Source organism: Argopecten irradians, chromosome 14, assembly GCF_041381155.1.
Source record: "Argopecten irradians isolate NY chromosome 14, Ai_NY, whole genome shotgun sequence".
Classification (NCBI taxonomy): domain Eukaryota; kingdom Metazoa; phylum Mollusca; class Bivalvia; order Pectinida; family Pectinidae; genus Argopecten; species Argopecten irradians.
Genome location: NC_091147.1, coordinates 31,656,513 through 31,672,250, shown reverse-complemented (window position 1 = coordinate 31,672,250; position 15,738 = coordinate 31,656,513). Strand labels below are relative to the sequence as shown.

Below are 15,738 nucleotides of genomic sequence, written 5' to 3'. Positions count from 1 at the left end.
TGAATATTGGGTTCAATAATTTTAAAAACCCTTCATCAACGCATGGAACAAATGATTTATAATTATTTATACAATATAGTGGCAGAATGCTCATGCAGTGAAGAAGTAGTACTGTATTATGTTCAGATATTTTACTAATTGTAGGCATATCAAATTCAATTAGCAAAGGCAGAGATGAGGGGAAGCAGCTTGAGGTAATCTCCCTATTTCAAGAAATTAGTTGATAAGCTTAAGGTTGAAAGGAGACATCGGGCCTAAGTAGTCAATAAATAACACTAACGTGCGCGCAGATAAACAATGGCAGACAGCAAACCTCACCGGTTCCTACCAGATTCTGATAACGCATGCGCACCTCAAACTTCCTAAAATAACTTAGGGAAAATCCAAATCTTACACACACGTTTATAGCAAGCTATAGATACCGGTAGTTACTGAAATCTTTATGATACATATTGTACATCGTTCTATTGAAGGAAAATGTCAGACAGACATACCCATGGATGCAGTATTTTTCGAATGAATGCTGCGATCCATTTCATGGATGGGTGTACGATATTGACGATGCTGTCGACGTGATTCGTGAGTTTTCGTATGCCACCTGCACGTCCTATACTGTAACAAGATCCAGCAAAAGGTTTGGAGAATTTGAATAAAATTTCAATATTTAAATGCATATTTTGTATTTTTTTTAGCTCACCTGGCCCGAAGGGCCGGTGAGCTTATGTCATGGCGCGGCGTCCGGCATCCGTCATCCGTCCGTCCGTCCGTTCATCCGTCCGTCAACATTTCCTTTAAATCGCTACTTGTCATAGAGTTGTGCATGGATTGTAACCAAATTTGGCCACAAACATCCTTGGGGGAGGGGGAACAGAACTTGTATAAATTTTGGCTCTGACCCCCCGGGGGCAGGAGGGGCGGGGCCCAATAGGGGAAATAGAGGTAAATCCTTTAAATCGCTACTTGTTCTAGAGTTCTACATGGAATGTAACCAAATTTGGCCACAAACATCCTTGGGGGAGGGGGAACAGAACTTGTTTAAATTTTGGCTCTGACCCCCCGGGGCAGGAGGGGCGGGGCCCAATAGGGGAAATAGAGGTAAATTCTTTAAATCGCTACTTGTCCTAGAGTTCTGCATGAATTATAACCAAATTTGGCCACAAACATCCTTGGGGGAAGGGGAACAGAACTTGTATAAATTTTGGCTCTGGTCCCCCGGGGGCAGGAGGGGCGGGGCCCAATAGGGGAAATAGAGGTAAATCCTTTAAATCGCTACTTATCATAGAGTTCTACATGAATTATAACCAAATTTGGCCACAAATATCCTTTTTGGAAGCGGAACAGAACTTGTATAAATTTTGGCTCTGGCTCCCAGGGGGCTGGATGGTAGGGGCCCAATAGGGGAAATAGAGGTAAATCCTTTAAATCGCTACTAGTCATAGAGTTCTGCATGGAATGTAACCAAATATGGCCAGAAATATCCTTGGGAGAATAAGAACTGAGTTTGTATTAATTTTGGCACTGGTCCAGGGGGGCAGGAGGGGCGGGGCCCAATAGGGGAAATGGGGTAAATTCTATTAATCGCTACTTGTCTTAGAGTTCTGCATGGATTGTAACCAAATTTGGCCACAAACATCCTTGGGGGAAGGGGAACAGAACTTATATAAATTTTGGCTCTGATCCCCGGGGGGCAGGAGGGGCGGGGCCCAATAGGGGAAATAGAGGTAAATCCTTTAAATCGCTTCTAGTCATAGAGTTCTGCACGTATTGTAACCAAATATGGCCACAAACATCCTTGGGGGAAATGAAACAGAACTTGTATAAATTTTGGCTCTGATCCCCCGGGGGCAGGGCCCAATAGGGGAAATAGAGGTAAATCCTCAAAATCGCTTCTAGTCATAGAGTTCTGCACGTATTGTAACTAAATTTGGCCATAAACACCCTGGATTGATAGGGGAACAGAACTTGTAACAAGAGGCCCAGAGGGCCTGTATCGCTCACCTGGTTTGTAATGCCAAGTAATGTTCTGAATATAAGTTCATTGTTTCTTTTCTGAAGGAATTTTAATATTAACCTCTAAATCCCCTATTGGGCCCCACCCCTCCTGCCCCCTGGGGGTCAGAGCCAAAATTTATACAAGTTCTGTTCCCCTTCCACAAAGGATGTTTCTGGCCAAATTTGGTTTATATCCATGCAGAACTCTATGAGAAGTAGCGATTGATAGAATTTACCTTTATTTCCCCTATTGGGCCCCGCCCCTCCTGCCCCCTGAGGGTCAGAGCCAAAATTTATACAAGTTCTTTTCTCCTACCCCGAAGGATGTTTGTGGCCAAATTTAGTTACAAGCCATACAAAACTCTAGGACAATTAAGTAGCAATTTATAGAATTTACCTATAATTCCCCTATTGGGCCCCACCTCTCCTACCCCCAGGGGATCAGAGCCAAAATTTATACAAGTTCTGTTCCTCTTCCCCCAAGGATGTTTGTGGCCAAATTTGGTTACAATCCATGCAGAACTCTAGGACAAGTAGCGATTGATAGAATTTACCTCTATTTCCCCTATTGGGCCCCGCCCCTCCTGCCCCCTGAGGGTCAGAGCCAAAATTTATACAAGTTCTGTTCTCCTACCCCGAAGGATGTTTGTGGCCAAATTTAGTTACAATCCATACAAAACTCCTAGGACAATTAAGTAGCAATTTATAGAATTTACCTATAATTCCCCTATTAGGCCCCGCCTATCCTGCCCCAGGGACCAGAGCCAAAATTTATACAAACTCAGTTCTTATTCTCCCAAGGATATTTCTGGCCAAATTTGGTTACATTCCATGCAGAACTCTATGACTAGTAGCGAATTAAAGGATTTACCTCTATTTCCCCTATTGGGCCCCACCCCTCCTACCCCCGTGGGGTCAGAGCCAAAATTTATACAAGTTCTGTTCCCCTTCCCCAAAGGATGTTTCTGGCCAAATTTGGTTACAATCCATGTAGAACTCTATGACAAGTAGTGATTTAAAGGATTTACCTCTATTTCCCCTCTTGGGCCCCGCCCCTCCTGCCCCCGGGGGGTCAGAGCCAAAATTTATACAAGTTCTGTTCCCCTTCCCCCAAGGATGTTTGTGGAAAAATTTAGTTACAATCCATGTAGAACTCTATGACTAGTAGCGATTTAAAGGATTTACCTCTATTTCTTCTATTGGGCCCCGCCCCTCCTGCCCCCGGGGGTGAGAGCCAAAATTTATTCAAGTTCTGTTCCCCTTCCACAAAGGATGTTTCTGGCCAAATTTGGTTACAATCCATGCAGAACTCTACGACTAGTAGCAATTTATAGGATTTACCTCTATTTCCCCTATTGGGCCCCGCCCCTCCTGCCCCCGGGGGGGTCAGAGCCAAAATTTATACAAGTTCTGTTCCCCTTCCCCCAAGGATGTTTGTGGCAAAATTTAGTTACAATCCATGTAGAACTCTATGACTAGTAGCGATTTAAAGGATTTACCTCTATTTCCCCTATTGGGCCCCGCCCCTCCTGCCCCCGGGGGGTCAGAGCCAAAATTTATACAAGTTCTGTTCCCCTTCCCCCAAGGATGTTTGTGGCAAAATTTAGTTACAATCCATGTAGAACTCTATGACAAGTAGCGATTTAAAGGATTTACCTCTATTTCCCCTATTTGGCCCCGCCCCTCCTGCCCCCGGGGGGTCAGAGCCAAAATTTATACAAGTTCTGTTCCCCTTCCCCCAAGGATGTTTGTGGCCAAATTTTGTTACATTCCATTCAGAACTCTATGACAAGTAGCAATTTAAAGGATTTACCTATATTTCCCCTATTGGGCCCCGCCCCTCCTGCCCCCGGGGTGTCAGAGCCAAAATTTATACAAGTTCTGTTCCCCTTCCCCCAAGGATGTTTGTGGCAAAATTTGGTTACAATCCATGCAGAACTCTATGACTAGTAGCGATTTAAAGGAAATGTTGACGGACGGACGGACGGACGGACGGACGGACGGACGGACGGACGGACGGACGGACGGACGACGGACGCCGCGCCCTGACATAAGCTCACCGGCCCTTCGGGCCAGGTGAGCTAAAAATGTTTGCTCTGACACCCTGGGGGCAGGAGAGGTGGGGCCCAATAGAGGAAATAGAGGTAAATCCTTTAAATCGCTACTAGTCATAGAGTTCTGCATGGAATGTAACCAAATTTGGCCACAAACATCCATGGGGGAAGGGGAACAGAACTTGTATAAATTTTGGCTCTGGCCCCCCCGGGGGCAGGACGGGTGGGGCCCAATAGGGGAAATAGAGGTAAATCCTATAAATCGCTACTTGTCCTAGAGTTTTGCTTGGATTGTGACCAAATTTGGCCATAAACATCCTTGGGGGAAGGAGAACAGAACTTTGGCTCTACCCCCTGGGGGCAGGAGGGGTGGGGCCCAATAGGGGACTTAGAGGTTAATATTAAAATTCCTTCAAAAAAGAAACAAACCTGTATTCAGAACATTACTTGGCATTACAAACCAGGTGAGCGATACAGGCCCTCTGGGCCTCTTGTTTTTGCATGTAATATGTCAACACATTCCTATAAATAAAAACAATAATACAAATACAATTCATGAAAAGTGTCACAATATTAGTCTTATGTAAATGATTCCCACATACGGCTGCCCATATATACATGTATGTATTTTATATATATTTGTACATTCACATTTAAATGTATTCTAGGGCTTTCAAAGATGATTCTAAAGTACAGAACAGTTGTCGTATCCCTTCGGATGGCACTCCCTTTATGATAGTGGGACTAAGGAGAATGGAATGTCACCAAGGTCCATCACACAACACAAAATCATTGCCGGTATGGATTATAAAATAACTGATATTATTGTTTACTGTTTCAATTCATATTGCTGTTGGTCCTACATTGTAGTAAGAGCCTCAGAATGATTTTTTCTATACCGTATTCATTTGTTAGCATGTGTCTGCATGTATGTGTGCATAAGATTTATAGCAAAAGTGCATTTAGAAATCTAAAGATATGCAAAAAATTAGGAATCTAATTTGCAATTGTAATAAAAAATCAGCTCTACATATTATATGTTATAGATGAACAAATATTGGGAGATGGTGATGATATTGAATGCTTCTAAACATATTGCTTGATAGTCAAACATAGTTTTTAGGTCATCTGACCCGAAGGGTCAAACGACTTCTTCTCAATAACTGAAAGGCCCAGGGTACTGATATTTGGCCTGTAGCATGCTGGGACAAAGGGCTACCAAGTTTGTTCAAATGAATGACCTTGACCTTCATTCAAGTTCACAGGGGTCAAAAATGATAAAATCTTTAAACAACTTCTTCTCAAGACCCGGAAGGCCCAGGGTACTGATATTGGGCCTGCAGCATGCTGGGATGAAGGGCTACCAAGTTTGTTCAAATAAATGACCTTGACCTTCATTCAAGGTCACAGGGGTCGAATAGGCTAAAAATCCTTTCAACAACTTCTTGTGAATAACTAAGAGGCCTAGAGACCTAATATTGGGCCCGTAACGTGCTTGGATGAAGGGCTATCAATTTTCTTCAAATGAATGACCTTGATCTTCATTCAAGGTCACAGGGGTCAAATAGGCTAAAAATCCTTTCAACAACTTCTTGTGAATTACTTAAAGGCCTAGAGACCTGATATTGGGCCCGTAACGTGCTTGGATGAAGGGCTATCAAGTTTGTTCAAATGAATGATCTTGATCTTCATTCAAGGTCACAGGGGTCAAATAGGCTAAAAATCCTTTCAACAACTTCTTGTGAATTACTAAAAGGCCTAGAGACCTGATATTGGGCCCGTAACGTGCTTGGATGAAGGGCTATCAAGTTTGTTCAAATGAATGATCTTGATCTTCATTCAAGGTCACAGGGGTCAAAAAGGCTAAAATCTTTAAACAACTTCTTCTCAAGAACCAGTAGGCCCAGGGTACTGATATTGGGCATGTAGTATGCAGGGATGAAAGACTACCAAATTTGTTCAAATGAATGACCTTGATCTTCATTCAAGGTCACAGGGGTTCAATAGGCTAAAATCTTTAAATGACTTCTTCTCAAGAACAGAAAGGCCCAGGATATTCATATTGGGCCTGCAGCATGCTGGGATGAAGTGCTACCAAGTTTGTTAAAATAAATGACCTTGACCTTCATTCAAGGTCACAGGTAAAATAGGCTAAAAATCCTTTAAACAACTTCTTGTGAATAACTAAGAGGCCTATAGACCTGATATTGGGCCTTTGACATGCTAGAATGAAGGGTTATCAAGTTTGTTCAAATGAATGACCTTGACCTTTGTTCAAGGTCACAGGGGTCAAAAGGGTTTAAATATTTTAAATGGCTTCTTTAGAATAAGTAGGAGGTCTAGAGACCTGATATTGGGCCTTTGACATGCTGGGATGAAGGGCTATCAAGTTTGTTCAAATGAATGACCTTGATCCTCATTGAAGGTCACAGGGGTCAAATAGGCTTAAATCTTTAAACAACTTCTTCTCAAGAACCAATAGGCCCAGGATACTCATATTGGGCCTGCAGCACGATGGGATGAATGGCTGAAAGGGTCTTTGTCAAATTTCACATAGTATAGTAGTAAAAGTTTGAAAAGCAGAGAAAGATCCCTCTTTCCATTGTCAGAAGTAGATCATTCTTTGATGGGCGCCAAAATCCCTCTGGGATCTCTTGTTTATTTAATTTATTTATGTAATTTATAGTTGGAGCATGAAATAAATTTTCAAAATTTGGTGCGTGTATATCAAATTTCATTCTTTTAATTTTCTCTATGTCATTTCAGATAAAGATGCCTCGTAGAAGATTCTGGAAGAAGTTGTTGGCGAAGAAGAAGCAGGGCGTTTTACGGACTGACGTGACTGAGGATACTAGCCTCGTTAAAAATAGTAACATAGTAGACCTAGACTTAACTGAGGATACTGGCCTCGGTAAAAACAGTGAAAAAGCAGACTGTGAGGATACTGCCCTCCTTAAAACAGTAGCAAAAAGCAATGTTGAAAAACTTGAAAGCAAAAACAAACTTGAAAGCAAACTTGAAAACAAACCTGAAAGCAAACCTGACAGCAAACTTGAAAATAACATCGAAAGCATTTGAAAGAAACTTTGAAAAGAAACTTGAAAGCAACTTTGAAAGCAAACTTGAAAGCAAACCTGAAAGTAAATCTGAATGCAACCTTCAAAGCAAACTTGAAAGAAACTTGGAAGGCAATCATCAAAACAAACTATTTGGAAGCCAACTTGAGAAAAAGCCACAGCCAACAATTATTACAGCAGAGAAACAGAAAAGACATCTTTACAACATCATGCTAATAACTGCCAAATATGATCGAATTAGGAAAAAGAGAGCAGCAAAAAGTGTCATGCAACCAACAATAAGATCAAATCAGCATTCAAAAACTTGTAGAAAACCACTATATAATATTATGCTGATAACTGCTAAATTAAACAGGAAGAAAAGAAAATTTGCAAAAATACAAAATGAACAAGGTCAAGAAAACCAAAAAATCACCAATAAACTGCCAATATGGAAGAGAAATGAAAAAGATCGAAGCAAGAAATGCAAAGCAAAATGCATACAGAGACAAAAATTGCCAGCGGACGTGAGGAAAATAAGGAAAAATACATATGTGGTTAGAAAAAGCAACTTACTGTATCCTAAGAAAAATAATGAAGGAAGGTACAGAAAAAAGTGTAAAAAGGTGATACCTGTAAACAGTACCAGTAAACAAAAGAAAGACAATACACACCCCTATGCCCCCTCCCATACCGCTATACCCCCTACCATATCCCTAACTGGTTCTATCTGGTGAGATACCAATATCACACCAGGTACAACCAGATATACCCCCTCCCATACCCCTATACCCCTATCTGGTTCTATCTGGTGAGATACCAATACCACACCAGATACAACCAGATATACCCCCTACCACACCCCTATACCCCCTACCATATCCCTAACTGGTTCTATCTGGTGAGATACCAATATCACACCAGGTACAACCAGATATACCCCCTCCCATACCGCTATATCCCCTACCATATCCCTAACTGGTTCTATCTGGTGAGATACCAATATCACACCAGGTACAACCAGATATACCCCCTCCCATACCCCTATACCCCCTACCATACCCCTATCTGGTTCTATCTGGTGAGATACCAATATCACACCAGATACAACCAGATATACCCTTTACCACACCCCTATATCCCATCACTAACCACTATACCCCCTACCATACCCATATCTGGTTCTCTCTGATGAGGTACTAATATCACACCAGATACAACCAGATATACCCCTTACCACACCCCTATACCCCCTCTCATACCCTATTCTAGTTCTATCCTGTGAGATACCAATACCACACCAGATACAAACAGATATACCCCCTACCACACCCCTATACCCCCTCCCATACCCCTATCTGGTTCTATCTGGTGAGATACCAATACCACACCAGGTACAACCAGATATACCCCCTCCCATACCCCTATACCCCCTCCCATACCCCTTTCTGGTTTTATCTGATGAGATACAAATATCACACCATATACAATAGAACGAATATACGTACCCGGCCTACTATACCTTTCGGCCGGGTACGAATTGGTCCCTATGTGTCGTAGTGGAGCGCTGCCTCCGAAAATTACTCGGGCATAATTATCTATACTTTTTTGTAGATTTCCAATTATTTTATGCGTATACATGCATTTACATATTATTTTTGTCCAAAACAAACATAACTACCATTCTTAATATCTACCGTACCGCTCACAAGACGTCAAAGTCACATTTTGTGGACTTGCCGTATAAATTCCCTTCAGAAAGACCTTCATATGTATTATGTAAAAATTAATGCCTCGATGAGAATTTGATATTTTATGTGGTTCAGTTTCATAGCCTAGTAGGTAAGCGATATCAAACAAGTACGATAAAAATGCAAACAAATGTTTTATAATGGTTTGCATAATCATTACTTTGCTCCATTAGCAGTAATAGGCACCAATTGTAGCTCTAAAGACGACACCATTTTCTGTCAAAAAGTCTTTTGAACTACAATATTGCAGCTAGGTATATGTATGTGATAGGGTATATAGGGTATTGGAGGGGGTATATCTGGTTGTATCTGGTGTGATATTGGTACCTCACCAGATAGAACCAGATAGAGGTATGTGAGGGGGTATAGGGGAATGGGAAGGGAATATCTGGTTGTATCTGGTGTGGTATTGATATCTCACCAGATAGAACCAGATAGGGGTATGGGAGGGGGTATAGAGGTATGGGAGCGGGAATAGTGGTTGGAGAGGGGGCATATACAGTATGGTTGTATGTTGCGTGGTATTGGTCTAACATAGGGGAATAACGTGTGTGTGTGTATGTGTGGGTGTGGGTGTGGGTGTGTGTTACTTCGTTTTGTTATCTTATATCATGAATTAAGAATAAGATCAGAAATGAGGTATGTCGATATATCATATCCAAATACACATGCTTCTCATAACCTTTAACAAATACAATTCTCGTTTACTGTTTAAGTTAGCTGTAATATTGTAGCTCAAAAGACTTTTTGACAGAAAATGGTGTCGTCTTTAGAGCTACAATTGGTGCCTATTACTGCTAATGGAGCAAAGTAATGATTATGCAAACCATTATAAAACATTTGTTTGCATTTTTATCATACTTGTTTGATATCGCTTACCTACTAGGCAATGAAACTGAACCACATAAAATATCAAATTCTCATCGAGGCATTATTTTTACATAATACATATGAAGGTCTTTCTGAAGGGAATTTATACGGCAAGTCCACAAAATGTGAATTTGACGTCTTGTGAGCGGTACGGTAGATATTAAGAATGGTAGTTATGTTTGTTTTGGACAAAAATAATATGTAAATGCGTGTATACGCATAAAATAATTGGAAATCTACAGAAAAAGTATAGATAATTATGCCCGAGTGATTTTCGGAGGCAGCGCTCCACTACGACACATAGGGACCAAGTCGTACCCGGCCGAAAGGTATATTCGTTCTATGTTTAAGTGTCTATTTAACAAATACAGATATACATACTGTAACTTAATGAGGTGGTTGGCCTTTCAGCACGTGTATTATTCACATTTATGGGAAAAAACAAAAACGTATTGTGATGCAGTTATCAAATATAATCATTCTGAACTAAGTGCAACACGTTGTACACTATGTTTGATGTAAGAATAAAGAATCGCTTCAGCTTAGACTACTAGTACAGATAATGTTGACTAATAACTTATACAAAATCGAACTACATGTACATAGATAATTTAACATTTTGATTTCTGTTATACCTAAATCAGTTATATTTATACATGTATGTATATTTCTGTCAGTTATACACATGTGTGTATATTTCTGTCAGTTGTACACATGTATGTATATTTCTGTCAGTTATACACATGTATGAAATATTTTTCTTCCATTGATTATAAATTGCTGTATTTGTTCCAATAAAAATCTTAAATATTGGGTCATATATGGTCATCAGTGTGTATCACTTTTATATTTGTTGATGTCCACTATAAAATACATTTCCAATCTGCCTGTACCGTATATACGTATACATTGCTACATAGAGCTATCTAATAATAGATTGTGTTATTTTAAGAATATCGTATGCGCATGCGTTATCAGAATCTGGTAGGAAACAAATAGTAATCAGACGGTTCGCCGAATAGACACTGACGTTTCGCCCCAAATATTTACCTAACACTCGTAACTTGTGTCGCTTTACACTAATGCCATTTTTGTCAGTAACTTGGCGCTTATTTAATATAGTTCAACATTTTAACATGGAAATCCATAAATGTACATCATTAAAACCTAAGAATTCATTGTCTATGAGTACCATTTACGTAGTAAAATTCTTCGTGTTGAATTCTATTATTTTTCTCCTTTCGTCTCCCCTCTTTCTGTTCATTTATCAAAATTGCACATCCCAAAAACAGTGATATCAAAATGTTATTGTTATTCAATGTTGTTTAAATTGGATTTTCTAATTAAGCCTAATTTAATTAATCGAGTTTTTCTTAATTCATGAATGTGTTGGGCGAAACGTCAATATTAATCTTGTCACGGGGACGAATCGTCACAAGTGTTGGGCTAAACGACCTGGGATGAACTGACCGGTTTCGGTTCGAGGAAACCAACTGACGATGACAAAGGAGCAGGTGATAGGAAAGTATGCCGAGATGTGAATGATAGAATTATGAAACTTTTGCTTAAAAAATGGCAGCAAATTTTGGCAACAAGTTCATAAAGTTGTACAATGGAAATCTGATGCCAAGCGTAGGACTAGGCACATACCAGCTTGTAGGAGACGAAGTGCGCCAAGTTGTAGACAAAGCAATATATTTGGGATATCGACATATCGACACGGCCCATTCCTACAACAACGAAGGTGAGATCGGTGACATAGTCAAATCTCGTATCGGCACGGGCGCCATCAAGAGGGGCGATGTTTTCCTTACTACTAAAGTGCCCAGTGTTTGCCATGACCCCTGTGACGTCGTGGATTGTGTCGAGTTGTCTAGGACTCAACTGGACACAAAATATCTCGACCTTGTGCTGATACATAATCCATGGACTTTAAAAAGGAACGAAAAGTCAAATTCCACAGAATCGATTCAATTTGTTCGATACAACATACAGAAAACATGGCGATCTTTAGAAACGTGTGTAAAAGAAGGGTCGATCAAATCTATCGGTTTGTCGAATTTTACAACTGGACAAATACAAAGTATACTTGATGGGTGTTCAATAAAACCCGCGAATGTTCAATTGGAGTGCCATGCTTATTTACAACAAAGAAAACTGTACGGTTTCTGTCAAACAACTGACATAACTCTAACGGCGTACAGTCCCCTTGGGGCACACGGACGGCCAGAACGCCACCGATTTGAAGACCAGCCCGTTCTACTGGACGACCCTGAATTAGATTCAATCGCACGTTCTCACAACAAAACAAAAGCGCAAATACTACTGGGCTGGCTGTTACAAAGAGGCTTCTGTGTTGTTCCAAAATCTAAAAGTGAACAGAGGCTGATAGAAAATTTAGATATTTTTAATATCAAATTAAATAGACGTGAATGGACACAAATTCAGACAATGGACAAAGGCATACGCTATTTTAAGTTTAAAAATATGACTGGACATCCTGAATTCAGACCAACAGAGGATTTCTGATGTTACTGACTGTGTAACTGTCAGTAATTACTGGAATAAATCAGTGGAATTATTATTAATTTCAATAATTGGAACGAAATATTTATACACATGTATTAGATGTTGATTTACTATCAAAAGACTGGGATTTCGATAAAATATATTGAACAAATATATACGAGTTTAACCGCTCATTTTTTCATTAATTATTTATTTAAAAGTGCTCTATCGCTGGAAAATGGTCAATTGATTTGAAACCTATCTTATTGTTAAAGACCCACTATCTTGACGAAGCAGAAGGTTTCTTAAAACATTAATAACATAATAAAATGCATATCGATGGCCTAAGAAGAGGTTACAACACCAAACATGCAAGATTTCCTGCGTAATATATGATAGCTGTGGAGATTCATTTCGCTGTTTCGCCGTCTTGGCCAGTGATATCCAACTACCGCGCGGTATTTAGGACGACGGCGCGAAACTAGACTGGCCACCAGACCCTAAGTTGTTGATAAGACTTTCTCAGCAGAGTTCTTTACTAAATTATCTCCCCCTAGTTTAAAACCTAGAATGAGGCATGTAGTAGAGACAAAAATAATCAAGCCAAATTTTAGTGATTTTTTTAATATTCTAGAGACTGGTGGCCAGTCTAGCGGGAAACATAAGACGACGCATTATGAAAATAACATTTTTGGCGAGGGTCACCTCGCCATTGTGATCGTGGTTGCAAAATTCTCTTACAGTCAATTTCCTCAATATGATTGGCTTAGAAATTGCTCGCAGATTCAACAACTTTGATTTTACCGGGAATTCTAAATAGCAAATTTTGAATATGAAAGTTACTGAAATAAGCGTATCTGTAACGTTGAAATAGGAATAGAATATTACGGCTTTCATATCCTTACTATATACACTATCCAAAAGATCTTCTGTTTGAAAATTTTCACCTGATTGTTTACAAAGTATCTAGACTTTTCGTCCCCAAAATGGTGTTTACAATGAATGAAGACGTTTCGTCCCAAAAATGCTTCGCTCCGAAGCTGGTTCCCCCTAGACGTTTACTCCCTATTAGAGACGGTTATTCCGCAACGGAAAAAAAATGAAATCAATATTTCACCTCGAACATCAAAATTGATACCATAATGAATTTTGTAATTTGAATCAAATTTGTCTCGGAGCAAATACATTCCATGGCGAAATGGAGATGCATTTATCGCGGCTGTGTTATAATTATGGCACATGGCCTTACTACAATGGAAGAAAGACAACTCTAACAAAATTTTGGACAAACTTGGTCTACTGATAAAATAGCACGTGACAGACGGTGAACATTTTGTAAATGTCCAAGGTGGCGTAATCTTAAAACTAACGGCAGTTAATAAGGTATGAATATTTACCACATCCATAATTATCGATAATTTCATAAGCACATGTAAAAGCACGTTCAGAGATTACCACTAAACCATACTTATAAAACATTTTAGTTATTTTCACCACAGGAGCTTGACGTTCTGATCATATACATACAGCATATTCATTAAACTAGGTAATACGAAGTAAATTTTTGGCCGAATGACATAAATCATATATGGAATGTTCATATAACTCGAAATGATATTTTTTTAACTACAAGATCGACGAAAATGTCGATTTCTTTTTCATAATTCTTCCGTAAAACCTCCGTAAAACGGCACTTAAAAAGCTGTTTCAATTTGTAAACATGTAGAGAAAACTGTTAATTGTTTAGCAATTATCCTGAGTTATATTTTACCAACAAGCATCAGAGATTAGCAATTAAAACTTACATAAACATATTCCCGACTCTCACTTGCATTGTGTGATCACTCGAGCGGAACTAATCTCTACCACCTGGCACAGACTTACAAATGCAATCGTACAAAAGCCCACATGATCACTGTTTTTAGTGCGATTACATCTTAGGGTGTGAACAATGTAATTTCAGTAATTACTCTGTTAATACATTTATTGTTTCCTTATGTTTTACAGAATGTCAGCATGCATGTATCATTTCAACTGGAAACAGTCTAGGAGAAGAATTGTGTGAACAAAAAGAAGTAATTTTCAACTGTGGAAGCTTAATATTGTAATCATTTTCAATCCGAAAATAATTACTTCATCATCTTCAAATTCCTTATTGTGAATTTAACTGTAAAATGATTTAAGCATATACCTGATATTTGTTTATATTCTTTGACATGTACATGCTTGAAATGAAATGAATAAATAAAAGATTATTTAAATATAGAACACAATATGACATTAGCTGTTCATATTTTTTGTCAAAAACATATCAAGCTTAATTATCGTTCATAACACACTAATCATCACCTTCGAGACAATTTAATGAAAATCAATTAAACATTAATTTGTATAACACAGGTCGCCTTATGTTTTCCCCGCCTTGACTATCAATGTTCCCTGATCACTCTGAAAGTATTGATTTTACCTTTTTTATTTCGGTCAACACATGAACTGCCTTTAAATCAATCACACCAATGAGACATACATTTACTACATTCATTATAACACTGTAAGGCAATTCTGCAAGATCAGCGAACATTGTTGATTTACCTTGAATATCTACATGCACAGTACATTTCACCAGTGCAAATACTAAATTTGCACAATTTATAATATTTTTCTCTTTATTGAATTAGTCCATATATTTTATTGGAAATTAATATAAAATCATTATCTAGACCATTTCTGTCATATGTAAGTCATTTTTATTTTTACCTGTAATCAATTATCTATATTGTTAAGTAAATCCTAGCTAAAGGTGCCAGAGTTAATCCCTTACTCCTGGGACAAACAGGAAAGGATTAAGCCTTCAATTATCTCAAACCTTTCACTTATATTTATAGACATGTTAATTGTTTCTCACCTATTTTTGCCTTGAGAAATACATGTCACTCTATATTGAGAACTTTGAGTAAAACGGCAATTGCCACGTGCACCTGTCACTATAATTTAGAGTAGATTTAATATTGCTTATAAAAGGAGATACATCAGTCAGTTAGTTAAGAGTTAGTTGGAGAGTTCAGTTAGGAGTATAGAGTCAGAGATTCTTATATTTGGATTTTTCCTCTACTTACTGGATTTTATATGAAGTTTATTACGGATACATAGCATTAATTGACTAATTCATCATGGTGACTTGACTTTCCTCTACGACTTCAACTGTATATATATTTGTGACTATTGTGTATCATCATTGGATTATGTGTAATAATTCCTCTCATCTGTAAATAAACATTCGTATCATATACTATGTGTTAATTGTGCCCCGCTAATTCCCCCATATCATGACGAACTACTACAACATCAATTCTAACGTGACCTGCCCAATCCGACCAGGGCTCCGGTCACAGTATGGTACCATATGTAACAGGAGAGGAGAAAATGTAGCGGCAAGACCGGGATTCGATCCCGGGACTCTCCGAACACTAGCTGAGTGCTCTACCGACTGAACTACCTGGTCATCGA

The 15,738-nt window shown here is 39.0% G+C and overlaps 1 protein-coding gene across 1 annotated transcript; it reads left to right on the top strand.

Moving 5' to 3' along the window:
• The first annotated feature begins 11,147 nt into the window (after positions 1-11,147).
• On the top strand, positions 11,148-15,518 carry LOC138307370 (aldo-keto reductase family 1 member A1-like). Its single transcript, XM_069248071.1, has 2 exons — positions 11,148-13,614; positions 14,239-15,518. The coding sequence occupies exon 1, from the start codon at positions 11,296-11,298 to the stop codon at positions 12,250-12,252; it is 957 nt and encodes a 318-aa protein (XP_069104172.1). The 5' UTR covers positions 11,148-11,295; the 3' UTR covers positions 12,253-13,614; positions 14,239-15,518.
• Positions 15,519-15,738: the final 220 nt, after the last annotated feature.

Bases quoted from the DNA above. Each gene is read 5' to 3' on its own strand.
- LOC138307370 (XM_069248071.1), top strand. From the start codon at position 11,296: ATGGCAGCAAATTTTGGCAACAAGTTCATAAAGTTGTACAATGGAAAT.